Source organism: Capra hircus, chromosome 25, assembly GCF_001704415.2.
Source record: "Capra hircus breed San Clemente chromosome 25, ASM170441v1, whole genome shotgun sequence".
Lineage (NCBI taxonomy): Eukaryota > Metazoa > Chordata > Mammalia > Artiodactyla > Bovidae > Capra > Capra hircus.
Genome location: NC_030832.1, coordinates 3,003,163 through 3,023,442, shown reverse-complemented (window position 1 = coordinate 3,023,442; position 20,280 = coordinate 3,003,163). Strand labels below are relative to the sequence as shown.

At 47.0% G+C, this 20,280-nt stretch overlaps 1 protein-coding gene across 1 annotated transcript in view; it reads left to right on the top strand.

The window, feature by feature from the left end:
• CREBBP (CREB binding protein) overlaps positions 1 to 20,280 on the top strand; it is a 121,234-nt gene that overhangs the window by 67,505 nt on the left and 33,449 nt on the right. Inside the window, exons 4-12 of the mRNA XM_018040244.1 lie at positions 4,587 to 4,827; positions 6,110 to 6,223; positions 13,822 to 14,064; positions 15,208 to 15,310; positions 15,580 to 15,726; positions 16,543 to 16,660; positions 17,179 to 17,350; positions 17,632 to 17,676; positions 19,734 to 19,858. Coding sequence (XP_017895733.1) covers positions 4,587 to 4,827; positions 6,110 to 6,223; positions 13,822 to 14,064; positions 15,208 to 15,310; positions 15,580 to 15,726; positions 16,543 to 16,660; positions 17,179 to 17,350; positions 17,632 to 17,676; positions 19,734 to 19,858 — 1,308 coding nt within the window. The remainder of the gene's footprint in view (positions 1 to 4,586; positions 4,828 to 6,109; positions 6,224 to 13,821; positions 14,065 to 15,207; positions 15,311 to 15,579; positions 15,727 to 16,542; positions 16,661 to 17,178; positions 17,351 to 17,631; positions 17,677 to 19,733; positions 19,859 to 20,280) is intronic.

The window sequence follows — 20,280 nt, the reverse complement described above, 5'->3', positions numbered from 1 at the left end:
GCAGAGGGCATAGTCACAGGCTGTTTGTTTATTGGAGCCTTATTTTAAAGTGTCAGAAAAAAGAGGAGTGGCTACAGTGTATGCCCAGTCATTGGAGTTTGGATAAATGAACGTACAGCCACATGTTCACTACACATCATGCTACAACTTGCTGATGCGGGGCAGAACCTAGAATAAATACCAGTTCAGTTCAGTTCAGTTCAGTTGCTCAGTTGTGTCCGACTGTTTGCGACCCCATGAATCGCAGCATGCCAGGCCTCCCTGTTCATCACGATCTCCTAGAGTTCACTCAGACTCATGTCCATCGAGTCAGTGATGCCATCCAGCCATCTCATCCTCTGTTGTCCTCTTCTCCTCCTGCCCCCAATCCCTCCCAGCATCAGAGTCTTTTCCAATGAGTCAGCTCTTCGCATGAGGTGGCCAAAGTACTGGAGTTTCAGCTTTAGCATCATTCCTTCCAAAGAAATCCCAGGGCTGGTCTCCTTCAGGATGGACTGGTTGGATCTCCTTGCAGTCCAAGGGACTCTGAAGAGTCTTCTCCAACACCACAGTTCAAAAGCATCAATTCTTTGGCTCTCAGCCTTTTTCACAGTCCAACTCTCACATCCATACATGACCACTGGAAAAACCATAGTCTTGACTAGATGGACCTTAGTCAGCAAAGTAATGTCTCTGCTTTTGAATATGCTATCTAGGTTGGTCATAACTTTTCTTCTAAGGAGTAAGTGTCTTTTAATTTCATGGCTGCAATCACCATCTGCAGTGATTTTGGAGCCCCCAAAAATAAAGTCTGACACTGTTTCCACTGTTTCCCCATCTATTTCCCATGAAGTGATGGAACCAGATGCCATGATCTTCGTTTTCTGAATGTTGAGCTTTAAGCCAACTTTTTCACTCTCCTCTTTCACTTTCATCAAGAGGCTTTTTAGCTCCTCTTCACTTTCTTCCATAAGGGTGGTGTCATCTGCATATCTGAGGTTATTGATATTTCTCCCGGCAATCTTGATTCTAGCTTGTGTTTCTTCCAGTCCAGTGTTTCTCATGATGTACTCTGCATAGAAGTTAAATAAGCAGGGTGACAATATACAGCCTTGATGTACTCCTTTTCCTATTTGGAACCATTCTGTTGTTCCATGTCCAGTTCTAACTGTTGCTTCCTGACCTGCATACAGATTTCTCAAGAGGCAGGTTAGGTGGTCTGGTATTCCCATCTCTTTCAGAATTTTCCACAGTTTATTGTGATCCACACAGTCAAAGGCTTTGGCATAGTCAATAAAGCAGAAATAGATGTTTTTCTGGAACTCTCTTATTTTTTCCATGATCCAGTGGATGTTAGCAGTTTGATCTCTGGTTCCTCTGCCTTTTCTAAAACCAGCTTGAACATCAGGGAGTTCACGGTTCACGTATTGCTGAAGCCTGGCTCGGAGAATTTTGAGCATTACTTTACTAGCATGTAAGATGAGTGCAATTGTGCGGCAATTTGAGCATTCTTTGGCATTGCCTTTCTTTGGAATTGGAATGAAAACTGACCTTTTCCAGTCCTGTGGCCACTGCTGAGTTTTCCAAATGTGCTGGCATATTGAGTGCGGCACTTTCACAGCATCATCTTTCAGGATTTGAAACAGCTCCACTGGAATTCCATCACCTCCACTAGCTTTGTTCGTAGTGATGCTTTCTAAGGCCCACTTGACTTCACTTTCCAAGATATCTGACTCTAGATTAGTGATCACATCACCATGATTATCTGGGTCGTGAAGATCTTTTTTGTACAGTTCTTCCGTGTATTCTTGTCACCTCTTCTTAATATCTTCTGCTTTTGTTAGGTCCAGACCATTTCTGTCCTTTATCGAGCCCATCTTTGCATGAAATGTTCCCTTGGTATCTCTAATTTTCTTGAAAAGATCTCCAGTCTTTCCCATTCTGTTGTTTTCCTCTATTTGTTTGCATTGATCGCTGAAGAAGGCTTTCTCATCTCTTCTTGCTATTCTTTGGAACTCTGCATTCAGATGCTTATATCTTTCCTTTTCTCCTTTGCTTTTCGCCTCTCTTCTTTTCACAGCTGTTTGAAAGGCCTCCCCAGACAGCCATTTTGCTTTTTTGCATTTCTTTTCCATGGGGATGGTCTTTATCCCTGTCTCCTGTACAGTGTCATGAACCTCATTCCATAGTTCATCAGGCACTCTATCTATCAGATCTAGGCCCTTAAATCTATTTCTCACTTCTACTGTATAATCATAAGGGATTTTATTTAGGTCATACCTGAATGGTCTAGTGGTTTTCCCTACTTTCTTCAATTTAAGTCTGAATTTGGCAATAAGGAATTCATGATCTGAGCCACAGTCAGCTCCTGGTCTTGTTGACTGTATAGAGCTTCTCCATCTTTGGCTGCAAAGAATATAATCAATCTGATTTCGGTGTTGACCATCTGATGATGTCCATGTGTAGAGTTTTCTCTTGTGTTGTTGGAAGAGTTTTCTCTTGTGTTGCTATGACCAGTGTGTTTTCTTGGCAAAACTCTACTAGTCTTTGCCCTGCTTCACTCTGGATTCCAAGGCCAAATTTGCCTGTTACTCCAGGTGTTTCTTGACTTCCTATTTTTGCATTCCAGTCCCCTATAATGAAAAGGACATCTTTTTTGGGTGTTAGTTCTAAAAGGTCTTGTAGGTCTTCATAAAACCGTTCAACTTCAGCTTCTTCAGTGTCACTGGTTGGGGCATAGACTTAGATAACTGTGATATTGAATGGTTTGCCTTGGAGACGAACAGAGATCATTCTGTCGTTTTTGAGATTGCATCCAAGTACTGCATTTCGGACTCTTCTGTTGACCATAATGGCTACTCCATTTCTTCTGAGGGATTCCTGCCCGCAGTAGTAGATATAATGGTCATCTGAGTTAAATTCACCCATTCCAGTCCATTTTAGTTCGCTGATTTCTAGAATGTCGATGTTCACCCTTGCCATCTCTTGTTTGACCACTTCCAATTTTCCTTGATTCATGGACCTGACATTCCAGGTTCCTATGCAATATTGCTCTTTACAGCATCGGACCTTGCTTCTATCACCAGTCACATCCACAACTGGGTATTGTTTTTGCTTTGGCTCCATCCCTTCATTCTTTCTGGAGTTAATTCTCCACTGATCTCCAGTAGCATATTGGGCACCTAATGACCTGGGGAGTTCCTCTTTTGGTATCCTATCATTTTGCCTTTTCATACTGTTCATAGGGTTCTCAAGGCAAGAATACTGAAGTGGCTTGCCATTCCCTTCTCCAGAATAAATACCAAGCCAAATTTATATAAATAAAACTATTGGTCATGGTTCATACATACAAAAATGACTGGGAGGAGAAAAACCTGTCTGCACTTCCGCAGTGGACTCCTGGCTCTCAAGATTGCAGGTGTTAAGTATTTCCTTAGTTCTTTTGCTTTCCACATTTTTATAATCGCGGAAATAGACATAAGGGAAAGAGGCTGTTTTCCCTCAGGCGTTAAGTGCTTCTCCACTCAGTACACTCAGCCTCTTGGCTTGAATTTTGCTTTTGTTTTCGTTCCTGGTTAGGGTTCTAGGAGTTGTGCTCTTGAGTGAAGCCAGATAGCTTTTCTACATAGTTATTTTATGAGTTCTCATCAAGGTAAAGCCAAAACACAAAACACTCTTTTTACAATGAACTTTGGTTCATAAAGAAATATGTTTTTACTTGGTGTTCTCCTAGTTGCAAATGTATATAGTTTTGATTCTTCATTTGAAAAATCAGAGCTGTATTGTACTTCGTGGGAGGCACTAGGTGTTGTAAAATGAAGTCAGAGGTGTGATGTAATCAGAGCAATAGATCAGAAAATCCCTGAAATATGGATTATATTGTTGCATGTTAGGAACATTACATTTCTCTTATTTCAAAGTTTCTTTAGTAAATTTCTGAAAAATATTGGTAGTTGGTAAAAAGTAAGAAGTTCTACAGGTTCCTTTTCCCGTGTTCTTTGCAGTTAAGAGGTATGGCTGATCTGGCCTACTATTTTGAAAGGATGAAAGTAACTAAGCTCTATTTCTATATCTTTAGCAGATCGTCAAATACCTAGAAAAAATATTGTCTGATGTCTGAGTAGAAATTTTAATGGAATGCAAAGCATTAGTGGTTGTACAGGATGGTTGTATTCAAGATAAATGCTGTCTTAATCTTTTAGAAGTAATGAATGCTGCAGGTATTGTCCTTCTGGTCAGAAGACTAGAAATCTGCAGGGTGGCTTTGATTTCTCTGCTCCGTCAGATCTTCTCAGTGGGTTGGAATTGGTCAGGCCTTGGCGATCTTTTTATTAGGTTGAATCCTATGGAATTGCCAACGTTTGGTCATTTGGCTTAGAGAAACAATAGTTTCATATGGTTCAACCTAATATAACAGCTTTTCCTGCACTTGTATGTATTGTAGCATGATAAATTGCCAGTGAATTTAAAGAACCTCACCAGCTGCATTCTCACTGTGGCCTAAACTATCACTCAGCTTTACCCTTAGTTTGAAAAAATAGTTAATGAACATGAATTGGAACTCTGAAAGCTTATTAAAATGTTTGTGTTAATTTGTTTTATTTTAGTCTCAGATGCAAACATCAGTGGGAATTGTACCCACACAGGCAATTGCAACGGGCCCCACTGCAGATCCTGAAAAACGCAAACTGATACAGCAGCAGCTGGTCCTACTGCTTCACGCTCATAAATGTCAGAGGCGAGAACAAGCCAACGGAGAGGTCCGGGCCTGCTCACTCCCACATTGTCGAACCATGAAAAACGTCTTGAATCACATGACGCATTGTCAGGCTGGGAAGGCTTGTCAAGGTAAGTGCCGTTTGCTCAGGTCCTGGTGGCAGAGCCAAGGGTGGACTTGTCTGGTATTCTCTGGCACCTCTCCTGTTGATAAGGTTCCCACCTCCCACGTCCCCGTGTGCTGACCAGTCAAATGCCTCTAGGCGCTCGCCTGCCCAGGAGAAAGGCGGAGTGGTTCTACAACGTCCCGTGAACTCTCGCTGGTGGGGCTGTGCCCTGTGTTCGTTCTTTGCTGCGTTCCTCTGTCACGGGAGACCTGTGTCCCCTCTTGAGCACTCCTTCGCCACACACGTCTAGATCGAGCTCTCTTTCTCACAGGGTAGTGCGCACACCTGCCTGTGCCTGCCTTTCCCCAAGCCTAGAGCGTCTGTCTTGCGGCCGTTTTATGCACCCAGGCGCCAGGGCCGCTGCTGCGCCCCTCCACCCTTCTGTCTTGGCTCACCGGGCTCCTGGCCCGGTTGTCCTGGGGACCTATGTGTACTGCCCACCCCTGCCACCTTCCTTCCTCTCCAGAGGGGAGAACCATGCACGCACGTGTCCCCGCTCTGGTCTTCACACAGACACCCCACTTCTCCTGAAGAAGCCTCCCTTCACTAACGGTTCTGCTTCCCTTTAATCTTTATCCTCTTTCTGTCTCTTCTCACTTGTGCTCCTAACCTTGGGGAGAGTCTCCCTGATCTCCCTGCTTCCCCTTGTGACACTCGTGAGTCCCGGGTGTAACCCTGTCCTGATGGAGAAGCAGAGGAGGGTCGTGCTGGACCTTTAGGAAGAAGTGGAAGCAAAGACAGAGACAGAGGGACCGGCCACAGCTGCCGTCTCCAGTGCTCTGAGAAGTGCCCGGGCCCCCACAGGGTCTCCACAGACCTCTCATTTGCTTCGCTATGTTTCTTCAGCTCTAGTGTTTAGACGGTTTCATCCTTGAGCATTATTAAATGTAATGTAAACTCTTTATTGTAAATAGCGACATTACAGAATTATTATTTGTTCTGCCTTTCATTCCACTTGTGTGGTATTTCAGGCCAAGTAGTTTTGTTTTGTTTTTCATTTGTGGGCTGAACCGTGTTCACCATCATTCATAACATTGCTTCTCTGGAAAGTTTTTGTTTGGAATTCTCAGTAGTCGACTTACAAACTACCTGGAAAGCAGCCTGTTTGTAAGTTGAGGACTGCCTGCACCGTGCTGCAGTTACACTTGTGATCATTTTTTATGGAAGCTGGCCTTATAATGTAGGTGTAATTGAAAGCGCGACGATTTGGATAGAAAAATAACATCTCGTTGTTTTTCTGGTCATAGTTGCCCATTGTGCATCTTCACGACAAATCATCTCTCATTGGAAGAACTGCACACGACATGACTGTCCTGTTTGCCTCCCTTTGAAAAATGCCAGTGACAAGCGAAACCAACAAAGTAAGTGAGCACTGGGGGTAGAGAAGCTTGGCGATAAGACACAGAGAACACAGAGGAATAGGCAGGAAGCAGGGCAGAAGCTAGTCGCCACACCGCATAGTGGGAGCTGGGGCGCCCGGGCGGAAGCCGAGGGGGAAGCTCAGCGCAGCCAGCACTCGGGCGCCCCACCTGCGCGGGGTGCGGTCACTTTGGAGTCCCGGCCCCGCCCCCAGTGCTGGAATCCCTCGCCCCACCCCCCCTGAACTCGGCCACAGCAAAGCATCGAGTGCAGAAGAGGGATGTCACCTGGATCAGAGAGGTGAGAGCTGACGGGATGGCTCTCTGAGCTTCTTGACAGATACTCAGGATTTGTCACTGTAATGACAGTGACTTTGGGGTGAGGGGTGGAATAGACTGGACACTTTCTGAAATCACCCTCAAGTAGTTTTGAGTACCCTTTGTTCTAGAAGAGTCAGTCAGGCTGTGTTGGTGTGAAATTCCACGTGCAGGTGTTGTGAAGGCGATGCGGTTCCCAGACCTAGCTGTGTAACTAACAGTTCATTCAGCACAGGTGGAGGGCCTCTGCACCAGGACTACCACACCCTGATTGCTGCCCTCGCTTCGCCATCTTTCCATTGGTCTGTGTGCCCTTAGCGGGTGGTTAGGCAGTGCCTCCATAGGAGGCCTTGTGTGGCTCCTGGGGGCGCCCATGGGCATCGGAGCAGGGAAAGGATGAGCGTTTCTCCCTGATGTTAAGTCCCTTCTGGTCGTTTTCAAGGTCCAGCTGTGCTCTCAGGGTGTGTCTCTTGGTGTGGACAGGTAGGCCGTGCCCTTGGCTCTCGTGTGCTCGTGGGCTGGAGCTGCCCTCGGAACTCCAGCACCGTCTGCGTCTTCGCCGCCGCATCTGGGCCATCTCACCCCACCCGCCCTGCTTGTGGTTACCTGTCCATTGCTCTCGTTCTTGGGCAGACCTGTTGCTGCCTCAGAACACGTGTGCTGCTTTTCTTTCTGCTTGTTTCCAAATGGCACTGGGAAAGGTGCTTGAGCCCGCTAGGCCCCACTCCCTCCCGAGCGCCCCCAGCACCCCACACACAGGGGTGTCTGTGGCCCAGGAAAGCGGGCCAGGGCCACGGGCGATCCTCCCTCCCTTGCTCCCCAGTGGAAGCAGTCATACTAAGTTTCCTTTAAAAGTCGCTTTCCTAGTCAGTTAAATTATACTTTTATTAAGCAAAAAATGAGTTAATACACAATTTTCTAGGACATTTCTTACATAAAGTGAGAATCTAGGAATCTGTGTCTTCTAGAAGCAGATATTTGAGACAACAGTTCTAGTGGACTACAGTCTGAGTTTCTTCCAAGTTAGTGTAAAATGTTTTATTTTTTACTAACGTTGTGATGGTTACAGTTTCTTATGTTTTAGGATGTATTTCAGTTATAGTGCTTTAAGTGTCAAAATATTTATTGTCGAGTTTGTGGTTGTACAGTATTCATTCCATGAGTAATGAATTAGGATAGTGTTCTTAACCTTTAATTTGGGACTGTAATTTTCTGAGATGCTTTGGTTTTTAATATGTATTGCCATGACAGTTGTAAACTTTTGAGATTTCTCTTTTTAAGAAACACTTTGTGTGGTTTTTATTTTAAAAAAAAAAAAGAAATGAGTGTGGGGTTTTTTTCTAGCATCTTTATAACTGCCTGCTTGTTGTAATGATTGATCCAGAGTGAGCCCTCAGAAGTGGTAAACCACAGTGTTTCTCCCAGTCATAACGTAAGGTGTTGTCAGGGTGATTTCACAATATAAAGTCATGGGGCGTGTATAGACGAACTCGTGCAAGGTTGTAGCAAATTTTCATGAAAGAAATGAAAGTGGGGTATTTTAGTGTGTATTTTGTGTGTTTGTATATGTTTTTGTTTCTAATGCTTCTCAAGTTAGGCTTCTGCTCTGAGTGTATTCCTTTGGTTCCAGCACTATGGGTTTGCGAGGACAAGGAGTTTGATAGGATGAGTGAGAAAGTTGCAGCAGTGTCTTCTCTGTAAACGTTTGTTGCTGTTCCTCCTCTCTTGAAGCAAACTGTGCCCATTGTGTGTGAAATGGGCTGTAGCAACAGTGGGGAAGCATGGCTCTGCCCCTCTAGCAGCTGATGGACTCTGTCCAGTTGCCCCTTACACAGCTCAGGATGAGGGCTGCAGTCCTTCCGCACAGTCAGAGGGCCACAGCCCTCTGAGCACGTTGGCAGCTTGGTTCCTCCACATCCACAGCTTCGAGCAATGTGGACAATGTGTGGCTGTTGTATTTACTGTTGGAAAATGTCTGTGTAAGCGGACCCATGCTGTTGAAACCTGTCTTGTTAAGGGTCACGTGTACGTTGAAAATGATGACAGTGGCATCAGTCTGGGACCTCTGCTGGTCCAGCGGTGAGGACCCTGCACTTCCACTGTAAGGGGTACAGGTTTGATCCATGGTTCAAAGGGCACATGAGGTTCATGAGGCACGTGGTTCATGAGGGCACAGTAAGATCCCTCATGCTGCGGGGTGCAGCCAGAAATGAAAACTGAAGCGACAGTGGTGTCAGTCAGAGGAGTGAGGTAGAGTCAGTGGTGTCGCCAGTCCTGGGCAGGAGGGTCAGTGTGCATAGGAGGTGGGGCTGGGCAAAGCCCAGCTTCAGTTAAGTGACAAGGGAAGAACTGTCTAGACAGCAAGGCTGACATGCCTGCAAGGGGACACCTCTGATTGCACTCAGAGATTCCTATGCAAGTGAGGTTTGTAAGTGGGTGGTCAGGACCCCCAGGGATCATCTGAGACCCACCTGTGTCCACCGAGGCTGTGCTGTCCAGGCAGGTTTTCCCACAGATGCTCGCCATGCCTGCTGCACACACCCTGCTTCTCTTAACTCCTCCCGTTGATGTCTCTACTGAGATAGCCTGCCCAGGCCACCTGTGGAGCCTACCCAGGGGCCACTGAAAGGAAACCCAGACTGCTGTGGCCTGTGTGGAGGAGATTACGTGTAATTTTTCCCACGAGTTATTGTCCAGAGATTCTGCAGTCACTGATCCTGCATTTCCAGCCCTTATAGAGATCGTCAGGTTTTACTGACTAATGAGGAAGTTGTAGGGTGTGTATCTAGCATCAGTCTTGGCACCTGACTCCCAGACCTGTGCAAGGTGGCTGTGGCGGCACAGACCAGATTCCCTGTCTGAGTTCATGTTGCCTCCTCAGGGGGTTTTGCTGCTCCGCATATGGTCCTCAGCCCAACTGCAGGCGCACCCCCTTGTTGCTTGTTAGAAACGCAGAGACTTGGACCTTCCCCCAGGCTTATTGTGTTATTAGACTGCATCTTAACAAATTCCGCGTGTTTGCCGCTCTGGATGCCTCTTAGGGCAGAGCGTCAGTCCTGGAGCTCTTGAGATAGTGCGCGCCCTGCTCTGGGCAGCCACAGGTTTCCCAGCTCAGAGCGAAAGGACTGAGAGAATGGGTGCTGTGGGATCGGCCCAGGGCCACCCCAGCCTGCCCACTGCCTGCGGCTGCCTGGGCCTCCGCGGGCGTCTCACTCAGCCTCCCCAGACCCCTGGCTTGAATACCTCTGCTGGCTTGCCACTCACTACTTGGCCCTGCTCTGTGATCCAGCTTTGCTGCTGCTGCTGCTAAGTCACTTCGGTTGTGTCCGACTCTGTGCAACCCCATAGACGGCAGCCCACCAGGCTCCCCCGTCCCTGGGATTCTCCAGGCAAGAACACTGGAGTGGGCTGCTAGTTGCTTCTCCAGTGCATGAAAGTGAAGTCGCTTGGTTGTGTCCGACTCGTAGTGACCCCATGGGCTGCAGCCTACCAGGCTCCTCCGTCCCTGGGATTTTCCAGACAGGAGTACTGGAGTGGGTTGCCATTGCCTTCTCCAGTGATCCAGCTTGAGGCCCCTCTGATTGTTTGAGTTGCCTGCCTTCACGGTGTTGAGTCCTGCTTAAAACATGCCCCCCAGATGCCTACTTGGTGCTCCACAGGCACTCGCAGGCTAGGCACCTGCTTCACCTCCAGGCTTTCCAGAGACCACCAGTGTCTCTGTGACAGCCCGCAGCGGGGGCGGGGGGTGGGGGTGGTGAGGCCGCCTGTGGCTCAAGTACCAGACAGCCCCTGGTGATAGCCTTCACTGGAGGCGCTTTGTCCTCGCTCTTCCGGGCGGCACCAGGTTGCCAGTTCGGAGCTGTTTGGCTGCTGAGGACACCTGCTGCAGGGTGCGCGTTCTTGCTTGGTGGTGGCTGTGATGGGGGCCTGGCCCTCGGCTCGGGTGTCCCTCTGCCCTGGTACACGGGCCTGGGACACCCTGTGCTGTGGGAGCAGCTCTGCAGAGACATCCACAGTCCTGAGCAGACTTGAGCTTGACTCTCTTGGTGGAAATCCAGGTGATGACCAAGTAGTGGCTGCTTTGCCTGCCTCATGGTGTCCCCTACCAACCTGACAAAGTTTTGGAATTCAGCGTGTCCGTTTTTGTTGGCTTTCCAAATTGAGCGCGGTTTTATTGAGACTAGTTGGGGGCTGGAACTTGTGGTGAGCCGCGTGTTGCACAGCAGCAGTGGCTAGTGTGTGTGGAGCCTGCCCATGGGCCGGTCTCTGTGCCCACGGGGGCGTGAGTCCTGGACAGAGCCAGCTGTGAAACCCGGCCCTTTTCTGTCCTTAATAGCTGCGGCAGAAGGGGAGCGGGAGCACTCTGGAGAGTGCTGACTGATGCTCGGGGAGAGGGGCCACGCTGTACTGAGATGCAGTAAGACACTGTGGCGGGATATTACGGGCATTGATTGTGTGTGAAACGTAGCCTTAAGCTCTGAGAAAGGAAATAAGATGTAAAAATGGTAAAAAGAACAAGAAGTGTTGGTATCTAGAGGTAAATATTGGGAGTTCCCTGCGATCCAGTGCTTAGGACTTGGCACTTTCACTGCAAGGGCCTGGGACTAAGATCCCTTAAGCCACGCAGCACGGCCAAAATAAACAAAGAGGTAAGTATCAATAATGTGTAAAATTGATTCATGCAGCAGGCTGTATTCTCAATGACACCAGATACGTGGAGCATTGCTGTCTTAGCACTCCTCACGTTTTTGCTCAGTGCTGCGGTGCTGGGAGGGCGCCTGCTCCGTGACTGCAGCTTGAGGCGAGCGCCCTGGTGGGAGGAGAGTTCTGTGAGGCACACGCAGGTCCCGCTGCAGGGAACGTGCAGGGAAGAGGAGATGGTTTTGATCGTCTTGATCAGAGACCGCTGTCTCTGATACAGGACCCAGGGCTGCAGCCTTTCATTATTGGATAGGGATGTTGCTCTCCCAGCAGACCCTGAGCTCCATGAGCGCAGACTGCTCGCTTCTGTCCTGTTGTCTCTCTGTCGTGGAGTCTGTGCTTGGAAGTGAGGGAGGGAGCAGGTGCAGGAGTCGCAGGTGTCCAGAGAGGAGCAGAGGCCCGGAGGCCGCGGGGCGAGCTTGGGGGTTCAGGGAAGGCCAGCTGCTGCCCGGACGCCAGCAGGGTGTTTACGGAAAGCAGAAGCATCTTGAGCTTGTAGGACTTAGAGTTTGTGGTGGCTTTCACCAGGTAACTCCCCTTGCAGTCTTCTGCCCCGTAGGAAATGCCTGCGTTCCTTGTCCCTGAAGCATAGATGTTATCTCATAGCTGCATTTGGACTCAGATTGGGCCATGCCTGTTTGTCAGAGACCTTTTTATTTCTTTGTATTTTGTTTTCCTTGTCTCTAAATTAGTTAGAAATGTCAAGTACCAAATGCTTGTCTTCAGATAGATATGTTTTCTTTTAAAGTAAAAAAAAAAAACACAGTAATGTGTACTTTAAGACATAAGTGCTTTTAACACACACAAAAATTACATTGACCAAGTCAGCAGCTTCCATGAGAGGAGGAAGTCCGTAAGTAGTCCATAAGTGGCCTTGAGCTTGGGAGTGGCCCTCCTCCTGGGATGGGGAATTTGGGGTAAAAGGATGGCATTTGGGGAAGTGTGGACATGAGTGGATTTTAGTAGAAAGAAATCATTGTTGAGGCACTGCTATTGCATCTTCACCCAAAACCCAAAGCCTTGTACACCTTGTTTCTTTAAATTCCTCTCTCTCCGCAGTTGATCAGTATGCAAGTCAATGTAGGCCTAGGTCTGTTCCTCCTTACCCCGCAGAGTAATAGGAAAACAAGTCATCTTACCACTGTCACTTGCCTTTTTCCACTGCACTTCTTTCAGACGAGTCAGCATGTCAGTTTCAGTAGTACAATGGCATGTGTTTAAAGTTTCGTGGAGTATTAACTATTAGGAAAAATACCTTTAAAAGTATTATACATGACTTATTTAAGAGCTACATACTTGTCATAAAATGTACCTTGGAAATTGCTTTTCATTTGTAATAATGAGGTGCTTGGTGTGTATAATTGTGTCTAATGAGCGTTAATGAGTTTGAGATCTGAATATTCTTATTAGAAAAGTTAAATAGTATGGAATATGTAATTATCAAGGGCTTTTTTTTAAAACACATTTTGGTTTCATTAAGTTACTCAGATAAGTGTTTGAGTTGTTTATGTTATAATTGTGCTGATGGTGATGTGAGGATATTATTATTACAGTAATGGTCTGAGTTTTAAAGAAAAATTTTGTGGTAGTGTTTTATGTCTCAAAGATCTTATGTTATAGTATCAGTTTTATAACCTGCTGTTTATGACATGACTCTGAAATTTGGGGAAGTTGGAAAGAAAGGAACTGTTAAAAATAAGAATCAATGGTATGATGCAGAACTTCTGCCGTATGTTGAATCGATTAGGACATTTGGACGATGGACAGACGGATGGACAGATGGGTATTTGGGTCTTCTCTGTTAACTTTGAAGCCCTTGGGAATGGAGCTCTTTATGTTGCTACAGATTTTCCTCAGTCAGGCATGGTATTTCTTGAACAGCTTCACATAGCAGAGAGCTTAGCATCGTGCCCTCCCATGTAGGAAACTCAGAGCAGAGAAAGGCGTGGTGTTGCCTGGTCACTGTACGTCACGGGTTCAAGGAAATGCAGTTTTGTTTTTTGGAAGATTGTGTCAGAGATCGTAATTAAGTTACTGTTACTTGATACCTTTAGTAATTAAGATATTAATTAGGTTAATAAGTAACAGAACTGACCAACTAGGCGTCTCCTCCACTCCTCCTCCTCTTCCTCCTCTGTGCCTGTGCACTGAGCAGTGAGGGACCCCGAGGAGCAGCAGCAGGAGGGGCTTCTTAGCTCGCCTCAGTGGAGGCTGATGACCCCCAAAGAATGTCTGTTTTCCCATGTTTGCTGTTTCCCCAGAACAGACTTCTTATGAGGCTCTACATTTAATACACGCTGACCTTGATTGTGTGATCGCTGATTTTCTGGTCCGTTGTTTTCTAACATAGAAGCTTGAATTCTCTTCAGATTTTTGTTCTTCGGGTGCCGCTGTGCAGGTGAAATGAATAGAATGGGCTCCTTCTGCCTGCACAGTTCCTTTCTTGGTAGCGGGGTTCCAGTGCTTCATGATATACATAAGTGGTCTTCTGATAAAATTTTACTTGTTTTTCAGTGTTTTTAACTCACTTGTAGACTTTTCCCTTTTACTTATCTCTTGTGTTTGTCTGTTTGTTCTTATAGCCATCCTGGGGTCTCCAGCTAGTGGAATTCAAAACACCATTGGTTCTGTTGGCACCGGCCAACAGAATGCCACTTCTTTAAGTAACCCAAATCCGATAGACCCCAGCTCCATGCAACGAGCGTATGCTGCTCTTGGACTCCCCTACCTGAACCAGCCCCAGACGCAGCTGCAGCCTCAGGTTCCTGGCCAGCAACCAGCACAGCCTCAAACTCACCAGCAGATGAGGAGTCTCAACCCCCTGGGTAGGTGAAAGGACTCTCGAGAACTTTCTTGTGCAAATGCAGTGTCGGGAATGACGAGCCTTCTGGAGCCCAGGGCTGTTTTCAGCTACTGGTTTTACTTTAAATTCAAATTTTAAATTTAAATATATATATATATATATATATAATAAAATTCAAATATATATATTATGGTGAATGGTGTCTTTTAAATGATTAAAATAAAAAAATTCCAGGAAAAGGCTAAAGTGTCAGGTACACTGAAGATGTTACAGGCTTGTAAGATGAATCACATTTGCAAATGAACCAACATTTTTGTCACTTGTGTCTGGATAGTTTTCATAAAGGGCATTTCACATGGCTCAAAATGCAAAATCTCACAGGTTGGAATTAGGGCAATACCACTTGCCTTGACTCTGCAGCTCCTAGCATTTCTTGGTCGTGGACTACGTGTGACTAGAGCCGACCAGTCTAAATCCGGACAGGCTAACAGGGATCTCAGAACAGGGTTGTTGTGGTGGTTTGGTTCTTTTCCTAATAAAGTATTTTCACTTTAAGATACTTCATCTGTTGCGTGTTGGGAAATAGTTGCCCTAATGCATCTCTGACTCCTGCTGGCTAGAAGACTGGGTTGGAGTCTTGAAATGTCCCTTCCAGTCTGACACCACTTCTGTTGGTGGTATAATCTGGGACAAGACTATTAACCTGCATCCCACCTTTCTCTTACTTTAGAACAAATACTGTAGACAAATTGACCTTTTGTCTTCTTCACGTGAAGTTAATTTCTATGATTTTTATCTTCTGATATGCAAAACACAAAGATGAAGAAGTGTATGTGATGGGAATGAAGCCAGAATCAAAACCGAAGCTGCAGATGGATCATTTCTGATTTTTTTCCACAGCCGCCAAGCATTCATGCTGCCAGCCAGCCTCCGTAGAAATGCTCTTCTTTGGTTTTCAAGTGTGATGGGAAGCAATTGAATTTATACAATTTGACCACCATTATTGAAAATATAACTCCCAGAGTTCCTGCCATAGCATTTATTATTATGAGTCATAAGAATAATTTTCATAAGAATCATTTCTTTATATGTGACTTATCTGTTATTAGGACTTTGAGGTGTATAATTTAGGAGCTGGTTGATTCCTTTTCTTTTTGTCTTTCAGGAAATAACCCAATGAACATTCCAGCAGGAGGAATAACAACAGATCAGCAGCCACCAAACTTGATTTCAGAATCAGCTCTTCCAACTTCCCTTGGGGCTACAAAGTAAGACCCTTGTTTCATTTGGCTCCTGTCTGAGTGACAGTCACATGTTAAAGTGGGCTGGGAACCACATAGAACTCTTGGTTCTTTCTAAAGTGTAGGGCTGTTTCCCTCCCTCCCTTCTCTCTCCCTCTCCCCTCCCTCCCTCCCTCTTTCTTTCTTTCTAACAGATAACAGAGTTTAAAGTCACATATGGTTGAAGACCCTTAGTTGGATGAATGGCATGTGAGTCACTTTTCCAGTTGGATGACCTGTTCTTCCTCTCCCCTCAGCCCCCTGATGAATGATGGCTCAAACTCTGGGAACATTGGCACCCTTAGCACTATACCTGCAGCAGCACCTCCTTCCAGCACTGGCGTTCGGAAAAGCTGGCATGAACACGTCACTCAGGACCTGCGGAGCCATCTAGTGCATAAACTGTACGTGGCCCTCTCGCCTGTTACTCACATGTGATGGAAGTACTTTGTGACTGATGGCAGTGTGATGGTTTTGCAGTTTCCTGGGTATCTGATTTAACTCCCAGGTGTTCTTTTGTGTCCCAGGTGATCATACCCTTGCAACTGAAGGGGGTCACGTGCTTGTTTAGGGAGGCTGGAGGATCCCAGATTCTGAGTGCCTAGTGGATCCTGGAAAGGAATATGAACTTTGACCCATGTCACGGGGGCAGGCCTGTTTTCTAAACTCTCAGTGCACGGGGAGCTGGGACTCACTCAGAAGCTTGTCTTATTTTATGGCTCAAGGCTATAGTTGTGGGGAGCCCTGAGAACTGCAGGAATTTGGGCCTAGTAAATACGGATGGCTTCACAATACCATCATACAATTAACATGGGAAATTAATAGTTGATTTCTCCAGCAATTTAAGTTAAATGAAGGTGACGTTAATCAACTCGATTCCGATGGAGTTTTCTTTTTTTTCTCCTTCATTATTTGAATCAAAAATTTTTGTACTTAGTAGTTTAAAGATTAGGAATTCAAAATCATATTATTCTTGAGTTGGTCAAGCACTTATTGTTAATAGCAAAATATTGTTGTGTTTGATTTGTGGATAAATTGGCAGATCAGCATTGTCTCCAGAGAGTGACTGCGCATGAACTAGGCAAGAGATTGGGGGTCTCTCAGCAATGTACTGTGCCCAGAGGTAGACCGCGGTTTCTTCTCTTCCCGGGTCACGTCTGAAATGGCAGGATGTTGACATTGTACTAAAAGTAGGTTGAGAGTACGTGCTGTCCTTTCAGTGTCCAAGCCATCTTCCCGACACCTGACCCTGCAGCCCTGAAGGATCGCCGCATGGAGAACCTAGTGGCCTACGCTAAGAAAGTGGAAGGGGACATGTACGAGTCTGCCAACAGCAGGGTGGGTCAGCATTCGCGTTCCAGCCGCATGGCCCCCGGGCGACCTGTGACTGCAGGTCTGGACGTGGGGAGGAGGGGGGCTTCCATCAGCCTGCTGGTCTCCTCACCTGAGGACACTGACCAGGGAGATGTCCCAGTTAAGACTTGAGGTCCTCCCTGCATACCTCTCTTGGTTTGTAACTGCAAAATCTTAAAGTGTTCCCACTACAGGGGTAAATGAAGTTTTTCTAATTTGTGGGTATACTTTATAGTGGAGTGTTGTTATACTATGTTGTCACCTGTGTCAGTGAGTATGCAAGAAGAGGTTCAGCTGTGGAATGAACTGTCATGAGGACTTAGTACCCCTTGACTGTTAAGTCACACAGCATCCCTGGGCTTTGGTTTATGAGTTAGAAGTGCTGAATACTTTACCCAGTGTAAATAATTTTAATTTAAAAGTTCATTAGTTTGTTAGACCCTACAAAACCAGATCAGTTGTTTGTTTGCAAATAACTAGTATTGAATGTTGCTGCTTTTTAGGATGAATACTATCACTTACTGGCAGAGAAAATATACAAGATTCAAAAAGAGCTAGAAGAAAAGCGGAGATCGCGTTTACACAAACAAGGCATCTTGGGTAACCAGCCAGCCTTACCAGCCCCCGGGACACAGCCCCCTGGAATACCCCAGGCGCAGCCTGTGAGACCTCCAAGTAAGACTGCATGTCCCGCCCCTGGTCTGTTCCCTCTGTGTCTTTCTGCATTTGGTGTGTGTTTCTCAGCACACAGAGTTGCATTCCCAGGAAACCTGTCGCTTTGAAAGCATGTGGTAGTGGCTGTGTGCTGTGGTGGCCTATGTTTAGACGTTGAGTCTCACAGAAAGGCCCTTTAAAGGGTGTGCTGGCATCAGAGTGCACAGCACTTTTGGATCTGCTCTTCTCTTTAAATCTAAAGGATTATTTTAAGTAACCTCCTTTTTTTTCTGCCATTGTAGATGGGCCCATGCCTCTGCCAGTGAATCGTATGCAGGTTTCTCAAGGTATTTAACTGTTGTTGTAAATCATATTTTGGCTTAACATTCTGCCACACAAAGTTTATTGGTTTGTCCTCTTCCCTGTGTATTTCTTTCTCTCCATTTTTCCTTCAGTTTTTCTTTTCTAATTGCTTCCCCCACCCCAGTGATGAGCATGGTGCATGTCCACAGGTAGTGTGAACATCTGTTGCATTTGGAAGTTTGGAGATCACAGCAAAGCTCTCCAAGGAGATCAGAAGTAGGCGTTCACTTTTTTTTTTTTTTTTGATGGACAAGAGGAAACATTTCTCTTGGAAGAGTCTCAAAAAAAAAAGCATTGTAGGAGGGGGAAAGAAGCATTTCTGAGCATTTGTAAGTAGGGTGTCAGGCCTATCCTAAAGCCCAAGCACCCTGATTAGGGGGGTGGGAGGGTCGGGTGAGGCTGCTCTGGGCTAATGAGCACAGGCGCCATGCCTACCAGGCTCGCCGAGGAGGGCCTGTGCTCCTGGCAGCTAGTCTGAGCAGCTTCCAGAGGTTCTTTCTCAAGTTGAGAGTCTTTGGTCGTGGTTGAAGCAGTCATTTGAGTTTGGGGGTGAGGGTCATTTCAGAGCTTTTACAGCTCTTGGCAGGTTGAGACCTGAACAGTAGGATGTTTCTGCTGATTGTGAAATGAGATGGTGACATTATCCAGCAGATTCCAAAGCAGGGCCTTGCTGCTGTGTGTGGAGTAGTTCAGGGAGAGAGTGGTCATTCTAACAGCTGTGGTGATCGTCCTTCACACCACACCAGACCTGGTAGAGCTGCTGATGATACTGCGAAGGAAACTTTTCAGGGACTTGTTCAGATGGACCAGATGTGAAGAGTGAAAGAAATCAAGAAGGCAGAGAAATTGAGCCTTCGGAGGGACAGGGTGCTGTATCAGGGACAGGGTGGACGAGTCTGCTGCTTCGGGGTCTGAGAAGGGGGCTGTTGAGCACAGTGTGGACGGAGGAGCCTTTGAAGGAAGCGCTTGCATGCCCTTGTCAGCGGCACGTCCAGGTCTGTGGAGAGGAACTTGTTACGGTGCCGCTTCTTCATGCATCTTTTTCGCTTGCTCAGTAAAATCTCCTCTTGTCAATAAAACCCTCCAGAAGAGCAGGGCCCTTTGTTCTGTGGGCTTCCTGGAAAGTCCTGGTTACTCAGGGGGCATTTCTCACTGGTGCTGAGGGGACCGGTGCTCTTTGATGCCCTCTCCTGCTCCACAGTTAAGGCAGTGCCTCAGGATTCTGTTCACGGCCACAGGACTGGGCCAAGTCCTGAGACTTACTGAAGCAGCATTTACATTGAGCTCAGAGTTCACAGAGGATTGTGGGAAATTACAGGCAGAGAGGCTCCGTGGCCCAGAGTCGGGTAGCGGCTGGTGAGGGTTGCAGTTCGCGGTGTGGCACCCCTGGGAAGGCCGAGGCAGCCATGAAAGTGAGACCTGTCCAGTCAGCAGAGAGGAGGCTGAAGCTGAGAACCGCCAGCCCTCGGGCACTTTCTAAATGCTTAATGTCCTTGCAAAATTAAAGCCAAGTTTTGAGTCTTATCCCAGATTCTAACAATAAATGTAAGCCCAGCCAAAGAGCTGGAGGGCCTGGGGTGATGGGAGCGGGCTTCCTGCCGGGAGTCAGATGGTCCAGAAGGCTCTGAGGGGTTGGCTCAGAGAGGTGCCCTGGCCTCAGCAGGCCTCCTCCATGCGTGGTGGGTGCTCCTTCCCACCGCCCCGCCCACCCGTCTGCCCCGTCACTCGGACCCTGGGATGCTCTGGCGCCGGGTGCTGCCTTGGCTTCAGCTGCTCGCAGCTTCCCTGACGCGCCACCTTCCTCTCCTCTCGCTGCCCTGCCTGCTCCCCACCCACCGCCTCACCACCCCGCGGTGGTGCCGTTGTTCCTGGATCTGAGCAGTCTGTTGCTCAGCCATCTTTTCTGATTGACTGGTCTCCTTTCAGTTGTGTATGTAGTGTGTGTGTTCCATCTTATTTGGCTTCAAGTTTCTCTAGCAAATCGTCATTCTGTGTTCCTGTGGGTGCTTTTCCTAATGAACTGTTGTGGGTACGTTTACAGGGATGAATTCATTTAACCCAATATCCTTGGGGAATGTACAGTTGCCACAAGCACCCATGGGACCGCGTGCGGCATCCCCCATGAACCACTCTGTCCCGATGAACAGCATGGGCTCTGTTCCAGGGGTAAGTGCTTGTCCTCTGCTCAGCTGTGCTGAGACGGGCTTGCTGCAACAGGACAGTTCTCCCGCGGGAGCTTGGAGGTTGGGAATCCTGTGGCGCTTGTTCCTTTGGATAGTGTTGTGCTTTGGCAACTCCATCTCGCCCTCTGGTCCTTACTACTACAAGCATTATTTGACCGTCACTTATTTTTACTGAAATGAGAGATTCCTTGGCACCTGTGACTTTGTGAGAAGATGGGAGTTCTGGGGATGTGTGACAGAAGGAGAGGAAAGGTGTCAGCATCCGCTGACTCTCAGAGCGTCCTCTCCTGAGGCTGCTTTCTAAACTAGTCCGAGAACTCCTAAAAGGCGTATGTGAACTTTACACTATGGCATGCTGTTGATTTCTGTTCAGAGGACTGTGTGGAGCTGGCTCATTAGAGACCT